The following is a 15,373-nucleotide window of genomic DNA, read 5'->3' as shown; positions in this document are numbered from 1 at the left end:
CATCACCCTCTTCACCATCTGCTGCTTAAAGACAGCGTAACGGGCTGATTTGTTGCATCATGTTATGCAGCGTCCTGTTATGTTTTGGCATCAACTGAAGAAGAATTCCAGTATCAGTCCTGGTATTCTGTGTTTTGGCTTCCAGCAACTAATGCACATATATGCAACCCACTGAAATCAACCTTTGGGTCCTGGCCCACCAGTCGATAACCCCTGTTTAAATGATAAGCTTACTTCAGACAATATTTATGTAACACACTAAAGCACAAAAAACATAGGTAAGCACTAGACCTGCAACCCCTGTGATTTTCAAGGCATATTCACTCTGTTTTTATAAGAAATTTGGGGGACTTTAAGAGAAAAATCTAACTGCTTCCTGTTTAAATAACACACTGAAGATCCCCAAATATCTAATATAAGTTCTCCATTTGAACTGAGTCATGCTTCCCTTCCTCTTTGACGGTTTATTCTTGTCCCACGTTTATTTTCTAGGAGCTGTTTTCTCCCGGTTCATCCTCACCGGTGTGTGGAAGAACCTGATCGATGTGCTGTCCACTCCACTGACAGGCCGCATGGCGGGCAGCTCAAAGGGCCTGGCCTTCATCCTGGGAGCGGAGGGGGTCAAAGAGCAGAGTCAGAGGGAGAGAGACACCATCTGTCTGAGTTTAGACGGACTACGAAAAGCAGCCGCACTCAGCTGTGCCTTAGGTGGGTAAAACATGTGCCCCATATGTTTGCGTTAATAAGAAAACTGAGGTTCATCACTCATCTCTACAGGGAATTGTTTGCTCCACCTTCCCTTCTAACACAGAGGGCAAATTCTGCAACATGTACTCAATGGCAGCCCAGGAGCTCCAACAGACCCAAGTCTGAAATAACGGAGATGTGTGTATATGTTTTTCGGCAGATAACAGCCACTTGAATCTAATGCAAGGGATGAAGAAAAGAAACTATGATTTTGATCCCACGTTTCTTATCTTGCTTTGGCTATCTTAACCTCTAAGAGCTGTTATTGTGTGATAGATTGTGGTTATATGACAAATGCATCACTTTTCTATTGGTTTTTGTGATCCAAAGGTCTTTCACACCAAATTCATCAAACCATGTCTTTGTAGTCCTTTCTTTGTGCATTGGGTCACAGTCATGTTGGAATAGAAAGGGCCTTCCCCAAACTGTTGCCACAAAGTTGGAAGCATGGCATTGTCTTGGTATGCTGAAGCATTAAGATTGGTCTTCACTAGAGATAAGGGGTCTAGCCCAAACCCTTAAAACAGCCCCATACAATTATCCCTCCTCCACCAAACTTCACAGTTGGAACAATACAGTCAGGAAGGTAACGTTCTCCTGGCACAGGAGTCCAGTGTTGGTGTGCTTAACACCTCTTCATCTGGCACTTGAAGCTTTTTGTTTTTCATCCAGAAACATTCTGTGTTTGCCACTATTTTGTGATGCAAAAAATAGGCTATAGCTATTGTTGCTAAAAATCTACTTTGCTGGATTTATGTCCACAAATTGGTTTAATGGTTGTCTGCTGCCATTCTGAGGTTAATAGAATATTTAAGGTTAAAACCATGTTGTTAAAAAATCATTGCATGATTACTCAGTGTACATTCACGGTGTTTTAATGTATTTGTCAAAGATTTTTGTTGCTGTATTGTTTTTTTTCTTACTGTAGCCTATTTCACATCACTCATATTCTCCTTTTTTCTAAATCACGGCTGCATGCTCTGAGACAGCCCTAAATAGGACACTTAGCACCTCACCTTGAGGTTATCAGGAAAGGCGAAGTTTTATATTAAGAAAAAAACAACTCTCATAGCAGATTTTTAAAAGAATATCAGGGGAAATACATTTTTATTATCTTCTCATTTTAAAAACCCATATGTATCAGTAAGTAATAGTTAGTGGCACAGCCGCACAGGCATCAGGGAATGAAACCTGATTGAAATTATCCGCACAGAAGCACCCATGAATATGAATGAACACATGGTGTGCAACCTCAGGAGTGTAGTGAGAGCACTTTTTAGAGGGATACGTGCATGTTATTACGGCCAGATAAAATTTGAAAACACCCAAAGGAGACGAAACCCCAGACTTACCATACACAAGTCTGCATAATGTCTCATTTTTTGGAGTAAAGGTTGCATTTTAATTCTGCAGATATGAAGTTTTTTTAATGATAAGAAAATAATGAAAATGTTTCTACAGGTCTGTCAACTCACTGTCTGTATGTCCTTGTCTGTGTGTGTGTCCATCAGGTGTTGCTGCCAACTGTGCGTCTGCTTTGGCCCAGATGGCTGCAGCCTCCTGTGTGCAGGAGGAGAAGGAGGAGAGGGAGGTGGGCGAGACTGGAGACGCCATTACACAAGGTACAAAACTCCACTCCACTCTGTTTTTTTCCAGTGTTCCCAAAGCTTCAACCTTAAATGACACATGACTGTTGGGAACCATGAGATCTGTGACCAACCTGTACTCAACAAAAGCTTCATCATGAGTGCCCTCATACAGACAATGCAATTTTAAACATAAAAACACCCACAAATACATTCAACGCCTAATGCAGGATTTGAGATGGTAGCGTCAGCTCAAACCTTTCAAATAATGTGCAAACATGACTTAATTCCAACTATTATTAGTATTTTTTAAGAAATCAAAACATAAAATCAATGTAAAAGATTGATTCTTGATTAATTTTTCATCACTGCCTTTGTTACCTGAAGAGACTCGGAGCTTGGAGTCTGAGCATGAGCTGGACAGAACTGGTCTATTGCAACATCTGGTGACAGGAATGGTGAATTGCAACCACAAACTAAAATTGACTTCCTTTGACAGCCCAGTGAGTGGCAAATATTACATCCAGAGTTTCTCCTAGACTTCATTGTCTCCAGAAAAAATGACCATTAGTCTGCAAGAATTTCGGTCATTTAGAACAATTTCCAGACATTTGAACAACTTTAACATTGTGTTTCTGCATTTAATCAAAGCAAAACCCATACATCAGAAACCCTGTGATACAGCTTCAAGTCCACGCTAAAACGGGACGGAAGAAACGTTTTTCTTTCCAATATGACCCAAAACCGAGACAGCAGAAACCAACCCAACAGTATCAGTATTGTTATTACAGCCTGTTAGACACGTATACATGACAAGACCTTGGAAATGAGTGTGCAGATACTTTCTCTTATCGCCTTTGTGTAAGTGATTTAAACAAACAAAATGAAAGCTGTGAGCTTTTCCTTCCATACATGCAGTCAGCGTCACAACATCGCCTATGTTAAACACATAAACAACAACAGCACTTAGCTTTACATTAGCACTGTTAGCCTGTTAGTAGCTATTGTAAACTTAATAGCCAAATACCATCCTCTACTGGCAACAACAACAAATGATCCAAACAAATAACCAACCAGTACTCCATTAACTAAACACCACCTTAAAACTCAGCATTTGAAAAAAAAAATAAAATAAAATGCTGATACTGAAAATCAAACAAACCCTGATGATTGTTTGCACTTTGAATCAGCTGTTCAGGTCATCCTCAGTAGCTGATTGATGTCGATTGCACTGATGCTAATGGATTTCTCCTATGGTAAATTTGCGTTCTCTGTCCTGATGTCTCTTCCTCGTGTTTATCTTCAAGTTTGTCTCTTGTGAGGGCTAAAATACAAAGAAACAATGAGGCATAGAGGGACACATTACTGAAAAGAGTATATGATATAAGATAATTCATGTTTGACTTAAGATTTTTAAATTAACCCCTTTTTAGTTTTATTCAGGGGTGGTTTAGTAATTTAGAAGCCCCAGACTACAACCAATATGATATATAATTGGCATGATTTAAAGACTTTTAGGCTTTTTAGGGGATCTCCTAATTTTTCTGGTTAAACCTTATTTAAGTACCCCAGGCATTTGCCTACCTTTACCTTATGGTAAAACCACAGATCATTCTACTTCGTAATTGCCATTATTTGTAATAAAGGTGGAAGTCATCAGTGGTGATTACTGGTCCTAATCCATTGAGATTTTGCAATATCAATTATTCCTCTCTGACCACCATCACCCAGTAGAGCCAGAAGAACCAGTCGAGCCAGCAGCAGTCGTGGACAAACACAGCAATTGTGGGATAAAATAAGTTATGCATAGGAGCATTTCTGTCAACTTGAGTGTTTTCTTCCAGGTGTTGTGTTTCCTTTGTACATGGGCAATTCTATGATTTTCTTGTTAAGACTTATTGAGACTTTGTTTGAAAATCATGTTGTTTGTCTTTAGATTTAGGAGGCATATCTCTCTAAACAACATGGAGACAGATTTGAAGAGAGTAAGCACTCATCTATCAGATGGCAGAAAATGTAAAGATGAGCAGATGGATGACTTGGGGGGCAGAAAGTAGTAAGGCTAGTTTTCTAAAACAACTAATCTCACACTGAGTAGCACAAAGCCTAATTAAAGAAACACAACATTAATGTTGGTTGATTTAAGTACAGATGTTGGTGTCAGTGACATAAAATAACACAAGCACAGCTTGTTGCGTGTAACATGTAGAAGAGTTTGGTGGCTGTATGTGCCACTCCTTGACCATAACTTGTTCTCTGACTACAATCCCTCCTGTGCTTGTCTTTGTTTTTGTGTTTCTGCATGTGTGTCTGTGTGCAGTGAAACAACGTGTTGAACAGCGTCTGGAGCAGATCGGTCGTCCTCAGGGAGTTCGTCTCCACACAGCTCATGTGTTGTGTATGGACGCCATCCTAAACGTGGGACTTGAGATGGGTAGTCACAACCTCGACTGCTGGCCACATGTCTTCAGGTACACAAACATAGATGAACACTGCAGTGCAGAGCAAAATTCTAAGATTGTCATCAAGCCGGTCTGTGTAATACCCAAATGACATGATGAAAATTTAGTTTATCACAAAAAATAAGACAGAAGGATTGCATTTGGTGTGCCTAAAAATCAATCATCAGTCAGTCAATCTTTATTTGTATAATGTCAATTCACAATTTACTATTATAAAGACCAGCATTAAAGGTCACATATTATGCAAAATACACTTTTTAATGCTTTTCTAACAAAAATATGTGATCCTGGCCTGTCCACAATCCCTGCAAGTACCAGAAAAATGAAAAAATAGTTATTGCAAATTCTTCACACTTTTTCTGGCAAATTATAAAGAAAAATAAAATGTACATTGTAATTTAGTATTTGTGATTTATAGGTATCCTATAAGAACAAATTATAGAATAATACTGGTGGTACCACCATTACGTATACAGTATTCTGAAGCCAGTCATGGTCGCCTCTTAAAGAAGTCTGAATCTAAAGACAGTCCCATTTTTTTAATACCCTGTATACCCTTTAATTTAATATTGATATTGACTGGATTCTTTATTCTTTCTTCTTTTCTATTTTCTCACCTCCATTCTCCCCGCTCCTGCCTCTCACTCTTCCTCTCTCTTGACCCCTCAGAGTGACAGAGTACATCAGCTCACTGGAGCACACCCACTTCAGTGATGGCTCCTCGCAGCCGTCCTCCCTTACCACCATCACCCAGCAGGCAGCTGCCGTGGATCTGGGGATGGAGCTCAGCTGTGAGCCCAGCCCAGAGGCCACTGAGCTGGGCCTGAGCCAGCCGGTCATCCAGCCTCTGTCCATCCAGGAGCTGCTGAGGGAGAGCAGCAGAGGAGGCAGAGGTCTGGATTTGAAGACTGGCAGTCTGATGACAGGGAACAATGCTGCCAAAGCTGTGTGTACGCTGTCAACACAGACCGATAGGTGGGTGCAGACATCACACTATTGTCTTTAAATGTGCTGTATCTGTATGAATGCAAATTATTTTTTCTTGTTAAATTCTAAAATGCTAAATGATATCTGACAAAATGACTGCAGATGAAAATTAGCCCTTTGACTTAGTGGGTATGTTTAAGGGTTTGCATTATACTTTCTCAGGTTGAAATGTTTTACTGACATTTGGTGCTCAGCAGAAGCTGTTGTGTGGAATACTGCACTTCTTACATTGACCACAGGAGGGCAGCAGCAGAAAGGAGCTGCAGAAGTGTGTATGCTCTTTTACTTATGTCTGTAAGGGCTTTTTTTGTTTTAGACCCTAGAAGTAAAAGTTTGAAGGTGAAGGTGAGAAAAGGCTGTGGGGTCAACTCCTCTTTTAGCAATTTGTGAGTTAAGACTATGTTAAAGATCAATAGGGTTCAGCCTGGTACAGTCCAGTTATAGAACAGAAATGAAAACCTTCATCTACACATTTGCATGGCAACAGTTGCGGTGTGCATCACAGTGTTTCCCTTCAACATATGCAAAGGTGTGGATCTCAGTGTGCATGCCAACACTCCTAATCTGCACAACAAACTCAAACTCACAGGCACAGACGCACACTGTGGCAGTTAATATTAAGTGTGTGTTCATTCTAAGGATCATCTCTTATATAACTCGTTATCTAGGCTGCTTTTAGAAGTGAATAAAAAATGTTCTCTCTGATCCTCTGGAACAGATGGACTGAACACATTTACAAGCTGAAATTAGAGCCAAAACATTGCAAATTCTCCTCCACAGAGCTCCGCCTCGTAAAACTCAGCACTCACAGGGCCATGTCTCTGAAATCTGAATATAATCAGTATTTTTCTTTGATCCTTTTATTTACATAGGTGTGGGGTCACCTCATATCCCTTTATCTCCCTGATTTGCAACCCCTCTGTATTCCTTTAAGAATGTTGAGCCATTTTATACATGCTTGTTTACCTTTCCATGACCCCACATCCTCATATGACAACATATAGGGGTGGCTACACCTTTTTCTGTATCCTGCCTACTGTGGCCATGTTGTCTTCATCCATGCACATCTTTATCCCCAGTTTCCATCTATTTTTAATATTTACAAAATAATTCCAGGGGTCATCACTTGCATTTATTCAAGGGCAAGATTTGTCTTAGTGGGCACTTTGGGGACCAGACTTTTAAATTAATTAAAAATGATATTTTGGTTCAAATAACATTATTATATTAGTATTAGTATTTTCTTTCAAAATGTTAGTAATTTTTGAGCATTAACAGTGATCAGTCCCTATTGGCTATGAAATATTTTAGCTAAATTTTCAGGACTACCTTGTTGTCCTTCACTAGATTTGACGCTAATATGCTGCATCCTGATTGGTGAAAAACAAATGGAGGAAACAGGTATTTTGTTTTGATTCTCAGGCAGGAAAATCACTTTCTCCAAGAGCCTGAAGTAAAAAGTTGACACAAAGATGTATGTGCTTATCATGAACCATATTTATTTATAAAAGTGGAGAGGTGGATTTCTGTTAGAAACTGATCAAACCTTAAGTCATTCCTGATAAAACTGTTGTATTCTTGATCATTTTAGGGTTGATATGATAGCTTTAGAGATTTAAAAACACCCTTAAAACCACAACATATCTTCCTCCTCACAATTTCTGAATTTAATCATCTTTAGGGGGCTGAATGGGGAGCTCTGGAGGCCTGATATGGCCCACCTGCCCCCAGTTGATGATCACTAACCTAGGGTACCATCTGGGCAGGTAGTTCGGTTGCAATGAGCCCTTGATGAGCTGTGGATGTCACAAGGGCCCAAAAACCACTAGTGTTCCCCAGGCATATCACCAGACAAAACAGATGCAGTCAAGCTTGACCTTGGCTGCTGAGTGATACACTTGTGTGTCAGCATGTGTCGGGGTCGACTCTGGCTGCTACCCCTGTCTCCAACCCCAGGTTGTGGCACACTAGGACTGTGATGAATCCTTAGCACCCTACATACTTAAAACACATGACTGTTGGTCTGTTGGTCCAGCCTAAAACTCCACAAACTTGTTAGTATATTTAGCCAACATTTACAGTCATGCTGCCAAAATATTGGTTGAAAATATTGGCAGATATTTTAATATAATAAAAATAAACCTTTATTTATAAAGCACTTTTAAAAACAGACATTACAAAGTGCTTTACAGAACATAAGACATGCACAACATCAAATTTAATCAGTAAATTCCATGGGAACAGTTTTGATTATGCACTAACTAGGTGCATAAAACAAATTAGATACAAAGTGTCAGAAAAGACGATACTTTAATGACAAATTAAATTCAACCCCAACATAAAGTCAGGAAAAAGCCCCCCGGTAAAAATATAAGTAAATACCAATAATTGTTCTTTCAAGCTGATACCTGCTGATACCAATATCAGGGCAATAATATTGAGAATCCCTATTAAAATTAGTTAAAGTCTAAATGTTACCAGAATTCTGCAAATAATCAGATTTTTCAAAGTTGGTGAATATAAAGTCTGAATAATGACACTGGAACTTTATTCGTCTTATATATGAAAAGTGAGTTTACAAAAGGAAGCAGAAAGGACAATTTAAAAAATACGCAAAGTATAAATGCTCATTTTTATCTTGAACATTAAGCTAGGATTTCAGTTTTAATTTCAAGTTATTCTCACTTTTTTACTGCAGTATTAAAGGCACAGAATTTAAAAAAAAAAGTTGCACATTGGCTTAACCTGCATGTTTTATGTATTTCATAACAATAAAATCATCCCCTTTAAAGACATTTGAAACATCCACTTAATGACAGATGATTTTAGTACAACTAATGAAACTCTTACTCTTAATGCTTAGGAGAAACTACAATGGTGCACAAAACAAAAGGATTCGGGCCTAGGAGGATAACATAGTTGTTTGCTGTAATTAAATAGTTTTTGTGTTGTTGTATGTGTGCTCGTGTTTGTTTCAGGTTGTTTGAAGAAGCAGCGACCAAGCTAAATCTGGTCGGTCTGGTTGGCTTCCTGCAGCAGCTCAGGAAAGCATCTCAGTCTCAGCTGTTTGACTCAGTCACTGAGACTGGAGACTACTCGCTGGCAATGCCAGGTACATATACTGAGCACATATTCTGTTTCTGTTGTCTTAATACTGTCAATCCCTTTTTCTTAGTTCTTATGTTGATGTTGAATCATGCAGCAAAAATACTGAGTAATTTAAAGTAATTCCCAGTTTGTACATATAGCCTTTTCTGTTTTGAGTTTACCTAAAACTTAACCCCTTCTCTCACCTATTTTGGCATGATAATTTTGAATATGTGGAATAGCTTCACATGGTCCTGACTGTTATTGTTAAAGTCAGATGATGTTTTTTTTATCACTGATTTTATGTTTGATATATATCTTATCTTTTTTTCATCTTTTATTTATTATCTATTTGTTTATCTTTTTATTTATAGTTTGGAGTTTTTAACGTCTGAATTTATTGTAGAGCTTTTGTTTTGTTCCTTCTTTTGTGCATTTCTCTTTTAATTTTATTTCATTGTAAAGTCCCACTGGAGACTTCCTTCTAAGCCTTGCTCCCAAAAGAACAGACTTTTATTTTGGGGTAGCTGTTAAGTGCAAGATACTGTGTAATGACAGTGACTAAAATATATGTTTAAAAATGACAAAATCAGCAGTGTAATCCTCAGTTTGCATCTAGTATGTAAGCGGGAAGAAAGTCTACTGATGCTGACTTTTAACATCTCTCTGTTTCTTTAAAGTAATGCTAAATAAAAATGAGAAAAAAACATAAAGTTTCTAGTCAGTTTTTCACATTAAATGTTTGTAGATGAATTTAAGACATGGATAGCTTTTGGTCAAATTCACTCTTGTTTGCAGGAGAGGCTAAATCCACACTGGACCGCCGCAGCGCTCTCCATCTCTTCCGTCTGGGGGAGGCCATGCTGCGAATTGTCAGGAACAAGAACCGACCTCTTCTGCACATGATGAGGGCCTGGAGTGTGGTGGCCCCACATCTGGTGGAGGTAGGAAGCCTTAGCCTCGTAGTAAAGCAAAAGAAAACTGCTGCAAAGGACCACCACATCCAAAATCTTTGATGTGAAAAGATCAGGGATGTGCTCGTCTAACATATTGTGAAGTCACTTGGTTTTTTTGACAGATAAATTCCACTGAAGAACTTGTCCAGTTCATGTAAAATCTTTTTGTTGGCTATTTGTGTTCTTGCAATAATCTTTTTTTAGTTGTAAGTTCAGCAAAGTTTATCCTTCTTATTATGCTTATTCCTTCCTCTTTGTTACTGTTAATTTCACTACATCACTACACAAGTGCAGAGCTTTTGTTCCATTAACTTAGAATGACTACTGTAAAGAAAATAAGGGTTGTTATACAGGACATACCATGAAAACCCTACCTTTTTTTATGGTAATTTTGCATGAATTTTTGGGTACCCTGAGTATCTACGGACCCACAAAATGTGAAGCAAGACAGCCCAGTCCTTTGTTCTATGTCTGAAACGTGACCTCTGATGGTCAATTCAGAATGGTGCTATTTGAGAAATCAAAAATACAATTATAACAACACCTGCCCCTCACCCATGGCCAAGGAAGCACAAAGCTGTACTTGTGTGGTCTACAAAAGAGAGTGGCTGGGTGAGAAGACGCTCACTTGTATTTAATGAGACATACACCAAAAGTGAGCCTTTTAACAAGAGCAACAGTATTTGTAGTAGGTTTTTATAATGCCAAAAATTCCTTCTCATGTTTGATCCATAATATAGTTTGACCAAATCATAGCACAGACATTTCATTTAGACCACAGGGACTGTGTTCAAAGGTGGAAAAGGGTTTATATAATTTATATAAATTCAAATATTTGTGAAAGTTAGAGTTTTATCACAAAATATGTATTACTTTCATCAAAAACACTCCTTGACTAAACTGTCTGATACTAATGATGCTATAAATGTACTTAAAACTCACTGCACATGCTGTAAAAGTTTCCCTTTCTACCAGGCGGCATGTCACAAAGAGCGCCACGTTTCCCAGAAGGCCGTTTCCTTCATCCATGATGTTCTGACGGAGGTGCTGACGAGCTGGGCAGAGCTTCCTCACTTCCACTTTAATGAGGCGCTGTTCAGGCCTTTTGAACACATCATGCAGCTGGAGCTCTGTGACGAAGACGTCCAGGACCAGGTTTCTCATTTTACATAATCTGGTCACTGCATCAATACATATTCATATGAGTCTAAAGAATACTATATAACTTCTGGAGTCTGCTTGTCAAGTTTCTCTGCATGTTTTTCTACAGGTGATAACATCGATAGGTGAGCTGGTGGAGATGTGTTCCCCTCAGATCCTGTCAGGGTGGAGGCCTTTGTTCAGTGCTCTGAGGACTGTCCACGGCAGCAAGACGGACACCAAAGACTATCTACTGGGAGAATACTCCATGGGTAAACAATCTAAACAAAATATGTCTTCTTTTCTCATCGTTATTCCAAGTTACCTTTTTCTTACCCTACTTATCTTTTTCATCTTTACTTTCCTTCTATCCCATCCCCACTTTTTCCTTTTCCAGGTAAATCCCAGGCTCCAGTGTTCGATGTCTTTGAGGCTTTCATCAACACTGATAACATCCAAGTTTTTGCAAACGCTGCAACCGACTACATCATGTGTCTCATGAAGTTCGTCAAAGGCTTAGGTTTGTTACATTTATACATTTGTGTCTTTGGTTAGAAAAAATATTTTTAAAGCCTTTATTAGTATTATTTGGCCTGGGATCAGGCAGTAAACTCTGCAATTGACTACAGATGCACAGAGCATGCGTGCCAGGATTGTACAGTCGCTTATTTTCTGCTCAGCTGGATGGGGGGGTGACTGATTTGTGTGGTTCTAAATGTGCCTATTTTCTGTGTTTCCAAGAATCTTCAAAAAATATCTTATTTAAATTTAAAACAAATATTTGAAATTGAATCAGAAAGACAAAATATAACACCAAATGGGCACAATTTTTGGCTATTTGGTCCAAAAATAATCTGTATAATCATTTTTATCATCTTTTCCCACTGATAAAAACATTTGTGTTGTACTTTATGTTAGCAGGCCTAATTACCTTGTAATTTTATTGTAATAAGCATAAATATCTAGTAGTTTCTCAAGAATAAGGTGTAATTACCTAGTAATAAGTTAGCATTTTAACAAGTAATAACAGGGTAATTTTAAGGAATTATTTAACAAGTAATAATGTATTCATTATTAAGCAATTCCGGGTAATATTGTGGCAGTTCTCTGGTAATTAGGTGGTATTTTACCCGACCCCGGTTCTAACCCCAATCCTCCAGCCGTAACCCTCATAAAATTGTAGCAATTTCATAATACTGTTAAAAGTACTTACCTATTAATCCCTTCATTCAAACAAAAGATGCAGCTATTATCTATGTTAGTACATAAAATGGACATATGCCAAATATTTTAGTCTGAACTCTGCTAACATTGCTGTTTTAAATTAAGGTGTAGAGGGGAGGAAAGACTGAAATAATAATGGACTCAAGTAAAATTGTGGTGTCTTTGAATAAAATTCACTTAAGTAGAAATAAAATTGCTGGTCTGTAAATCTACCCAAGTAAACTGAAAAATAAATATACTTAAAGCTTATTTAAGGAAGTAATAAATAGTTGCTTTGTCTGCTTTTGATACTTTGATTTTTCAAAATGACAAACAAAACATATACTATTTTTTCAAAACAACAAGAGAATATGAATCTTAAACCAGGTTGTTTAATTGAGAGCATGGCTTTAAAATTAAATTGCTGTGTAACTGCATATTTGAATGTGTTCATAAGTAATTCTCTATGTGCTGCTAGTCTGTCTGGTGTAGCAAAGGCCAAATAACTGGCTACTTTCACATAACTGATAGAAAGCCTTGACCTCCATTTTTTAAGTTTTTTTTTTTTTTTTTTTTTTCTGTTAGATGCTGTGTGACATGGCAAAAGAATGATAATTTTCTCAAGAATTACCTGAAATCAGTGGTTTTAAAAAACACTCAAAGTGCTAGTAGACCTACACAAAAAAAAAGCTGAAAAAGAGTAATAATAGTAGACGTGTTATTGGCCTGTGGTGGCTGTGGACCCGAGGGGTGTGGGGCGTCCCTTATTTTTATGTTGGAGGCCCTAGGTTAAGGTAAGGTTAGGACTAGGGGTTAGGGTAAGGGTTAGGGTAAAAACCACCTAATGACCAAGGAATTGGCACAGAATTACAAGGAATAACTTGATAATAAATACATTATCACTAGGAAAATTCTTACTTAATATTACCATATTTCCGAGTTATTATTTGGTAAAATACCAGTTTACTACAAGGCGATTATACTTCATTCTTGATAAATTACTAATTAGATACACTTACAACTATGAAGTTGATAGGCAATTAGTGCTCACTAAAAACAGTGTTACCAACATTTATTTACGATCATTTTCTGTGTGTACACAGGAGAGGTGGACTATAAGGAGATAGGAGACTGTATCCATGTGTCGGGTTATAGTTCCACTGATCTCTGCCTCCCTGCTCTCGACTACCTTCGTAAATGTTCACAGGTAGGAGTCCTGCTGTTGGATCTAGTCCTCATTGTTTAAAGAATTTGATTTGGATCAAAAATAATCAAGACTGGAAATCATATCTTCACTTTCAAGGATGTTTTGGTCGCAGAAGTGTCTGATCCAGACACGTTTCAGGTCTACTAAATCCAGGGGATCAAGGTTTTTTTTTTTTTTTTTTTTTTATTAAACATGACAAAAAAACAGCAGGAATCTACAACTGAAACATCTTTGTCATTTTCTTATAGTCTATTCAACTTGATGTGTCTTAGCAAATCGATAAAACATACTGACATCATACTCTATTTGATCCAGATCAGTTTTGATCAAATAGAGGACCTGGAAAGACAACCAGCATCCTATGAGGAATGTTGTTGAATGAACTTTTTAATTTGAATAAACACAAAATGATAGTCAATAAGGATTAATAATGATATACACTATATAGACAAAAGTACTTGACCACCTGACCATTAGTCCTACACCAACAGGGAGAGCAATGGCATTGTATTCAAGTACATGTACTTTGATATGGAGCTGCGTTAGCCCCATACCATTATCCCTCCTCCACCAAACTTCACAGTTGGAACAATGCAGTCAGACAGACGTTTTCTTGGCATTTTCCAAACCCAGACTCACCCATCTGACCAGTGTCGCTCCCACCACAGAGTTTTTGTGCTTACATCAATGCCGATGGAAGTTCAGAACCTTTCAGCTATGGTACCAGCATCCATTATGCACCATGGACCTTAGCAGTCTTTGACCCCACTCTGGGATTTTATGTGGTCTTCTGCTCTGTGGCTGAGTTGCTGTTGTTCCTAAATTCTTCCACTTATGTTTACTGTGGAATATCCAGCAGGGAGGATATTTCATGAACTATCTTATGGCAAAGGTGGCATCCATCACAGTACCACACTTGAAGTCAGTGAGGTCTTCGGAACGACCCCTTTCTGTACTGCAAATTATTGTAAATGTAGACTGCATGGCTAGTTGCCTGGTTTTATATACCTGTGGCTACGGGTCTGACTGAAGCACCTGAATTCAATAAATAACAGGTGTGATTAAATACTTACAGTATATTTTAGTATTGACAGCTATATCTTTAACACTGTAACAGTTTCCAACAAGTGACTATATATAAATGCTATGCAATTAAACATAAAGAATATATTTCTTTTAAAGCTTTGTTCTTTTTCCTGATATCCAGCTTGAATGCTGCCTTCTGATGGGACAACAATAGGATCCTTTTGAATCCATTGTATACTAGCTCAGCTTCCATCCTACTAATGGGTTGATGTTTTTTTAAACTAAAACTTGATTGTATGACCTAGTCTGCTTATTCTGCCTTCAGAGTCCTTTTTTTCCAACAGACCACTTTTGGGATTTGATGCAGGTCAAAAGCGGATATGATTACTTTAGAAAAAATGGGCCACTGTTTTTATTGGAAATTTGCAGGTCATTTATCCCTTTCACTGATTGGAACCATATTTGATTGACAGTTGCTAGCAAAGATTTACAAGATGCCGTCCAAGCCGGTGTTCTTGGGGGCACGGCTCGCCAGCCTGCCAATGAGAATCCAGGAACGCCCGATAGGCACTGAGGATGGGATGGACTGTGTCCTGCAGGAGTTTGATGATGACACAGGTAAAGTGTTTGTGGTCAACATGATTTTTCTTCCTTATTTCTGTGTCTTTATTCTTTCTAAACCCAGCTGTGTGTGACTCTGTGTTTTCTGTATCACAGGTCTGATTCAGGTGTGGATTTTGTTATTGGAACAGCTTACTGCAGCTGTGTCAAACTGTCCCCGCCAACACCAACCTCCAACTCTTGACCTGCTCTTCACTCTGCTAAGAGAGGTCACAACTGTACCAGGTAACATTTATCATTATACATTCTTCCCCAAATTAAGATAAAGGCATTTCTGACTTTGTTCAAATGGCTACTTGAAATCCTAGAAAAAAACTGACTTTGGTATATTTCGTATTTTGAAAAGTAGGG

General features: G+C 38.2%; 1 protein-coding gene across 2 annotated transcripts in view; it reads left to right on the top strand.

Annotated features, from left to right (window-relative positions):
• Positions 1–15,373, top strand: part of arfgef3 (ARFGEF family member 3) — a 96,696-nt gene that overhangs the window by 56,341 nt on the left and 24,982 nt on the right. For both annotated transcript variants that reach the window (XM_041789831.1, XM_041789829.1), the window contains exons 19-30: positions 493–708; positions 2,259–2,369; positions 4,654–4,804; positions 5,465–5,770; positions 8,761–8,894; positions 9,668–9,813; positions 10,801–10,980; positions 11,096–11,237; positions 11,363–11,485; positions 13,272–13,375; positions 14,875–15,019; positions 15,119–15,247. In XM_041789831.1, coding sequence (XP_041645765.1) covers positions 493–708; positions 2,259–2,369; positions 4,654–4,804; positions 5,465–5,770; positions 8,761–8,894; positions 9,668–9,813; positions 10,801–10,980; positions 11,096–11,237; positions 11,363–11,485; positions 13,272–13,375; positions 14,875–15,019; positions 15,119–15,247 — 1,887 coding nt within the window. The remainder of the gene's footprint in view (positions 1–492; positions 709–2,258; positions 2,370–4,653; positions 4,805–5,464; positions 5,771–8,760; positions 8,895–9,667; positions 9,814–10,800; positions 10,981–11,095; positions 11,238–11,362; positions 11,486–13,271; positions 13,376–14,874; positions 15,020–15,118; positions 15,248–15,373) is intronic.

Source organism: Cheilinus undulatus, linkage group 6, assembly GCF_018320785.1.
Source record: "Cheilinus undulatus linkage group 6, ASM1832078v1, whole genome shotgun sequence".
Taxonomy (NCBI): Eukaryota; Metazoa; Chordata; class Actinopteri; order Labriformes; family Labridae; genus Cheilinus; species Cheilinus undulatus.
Note: the sequence above shows the minus strand (reverse complement) of the source record. Positions and strands in the feature narration are given on the sequence as shown.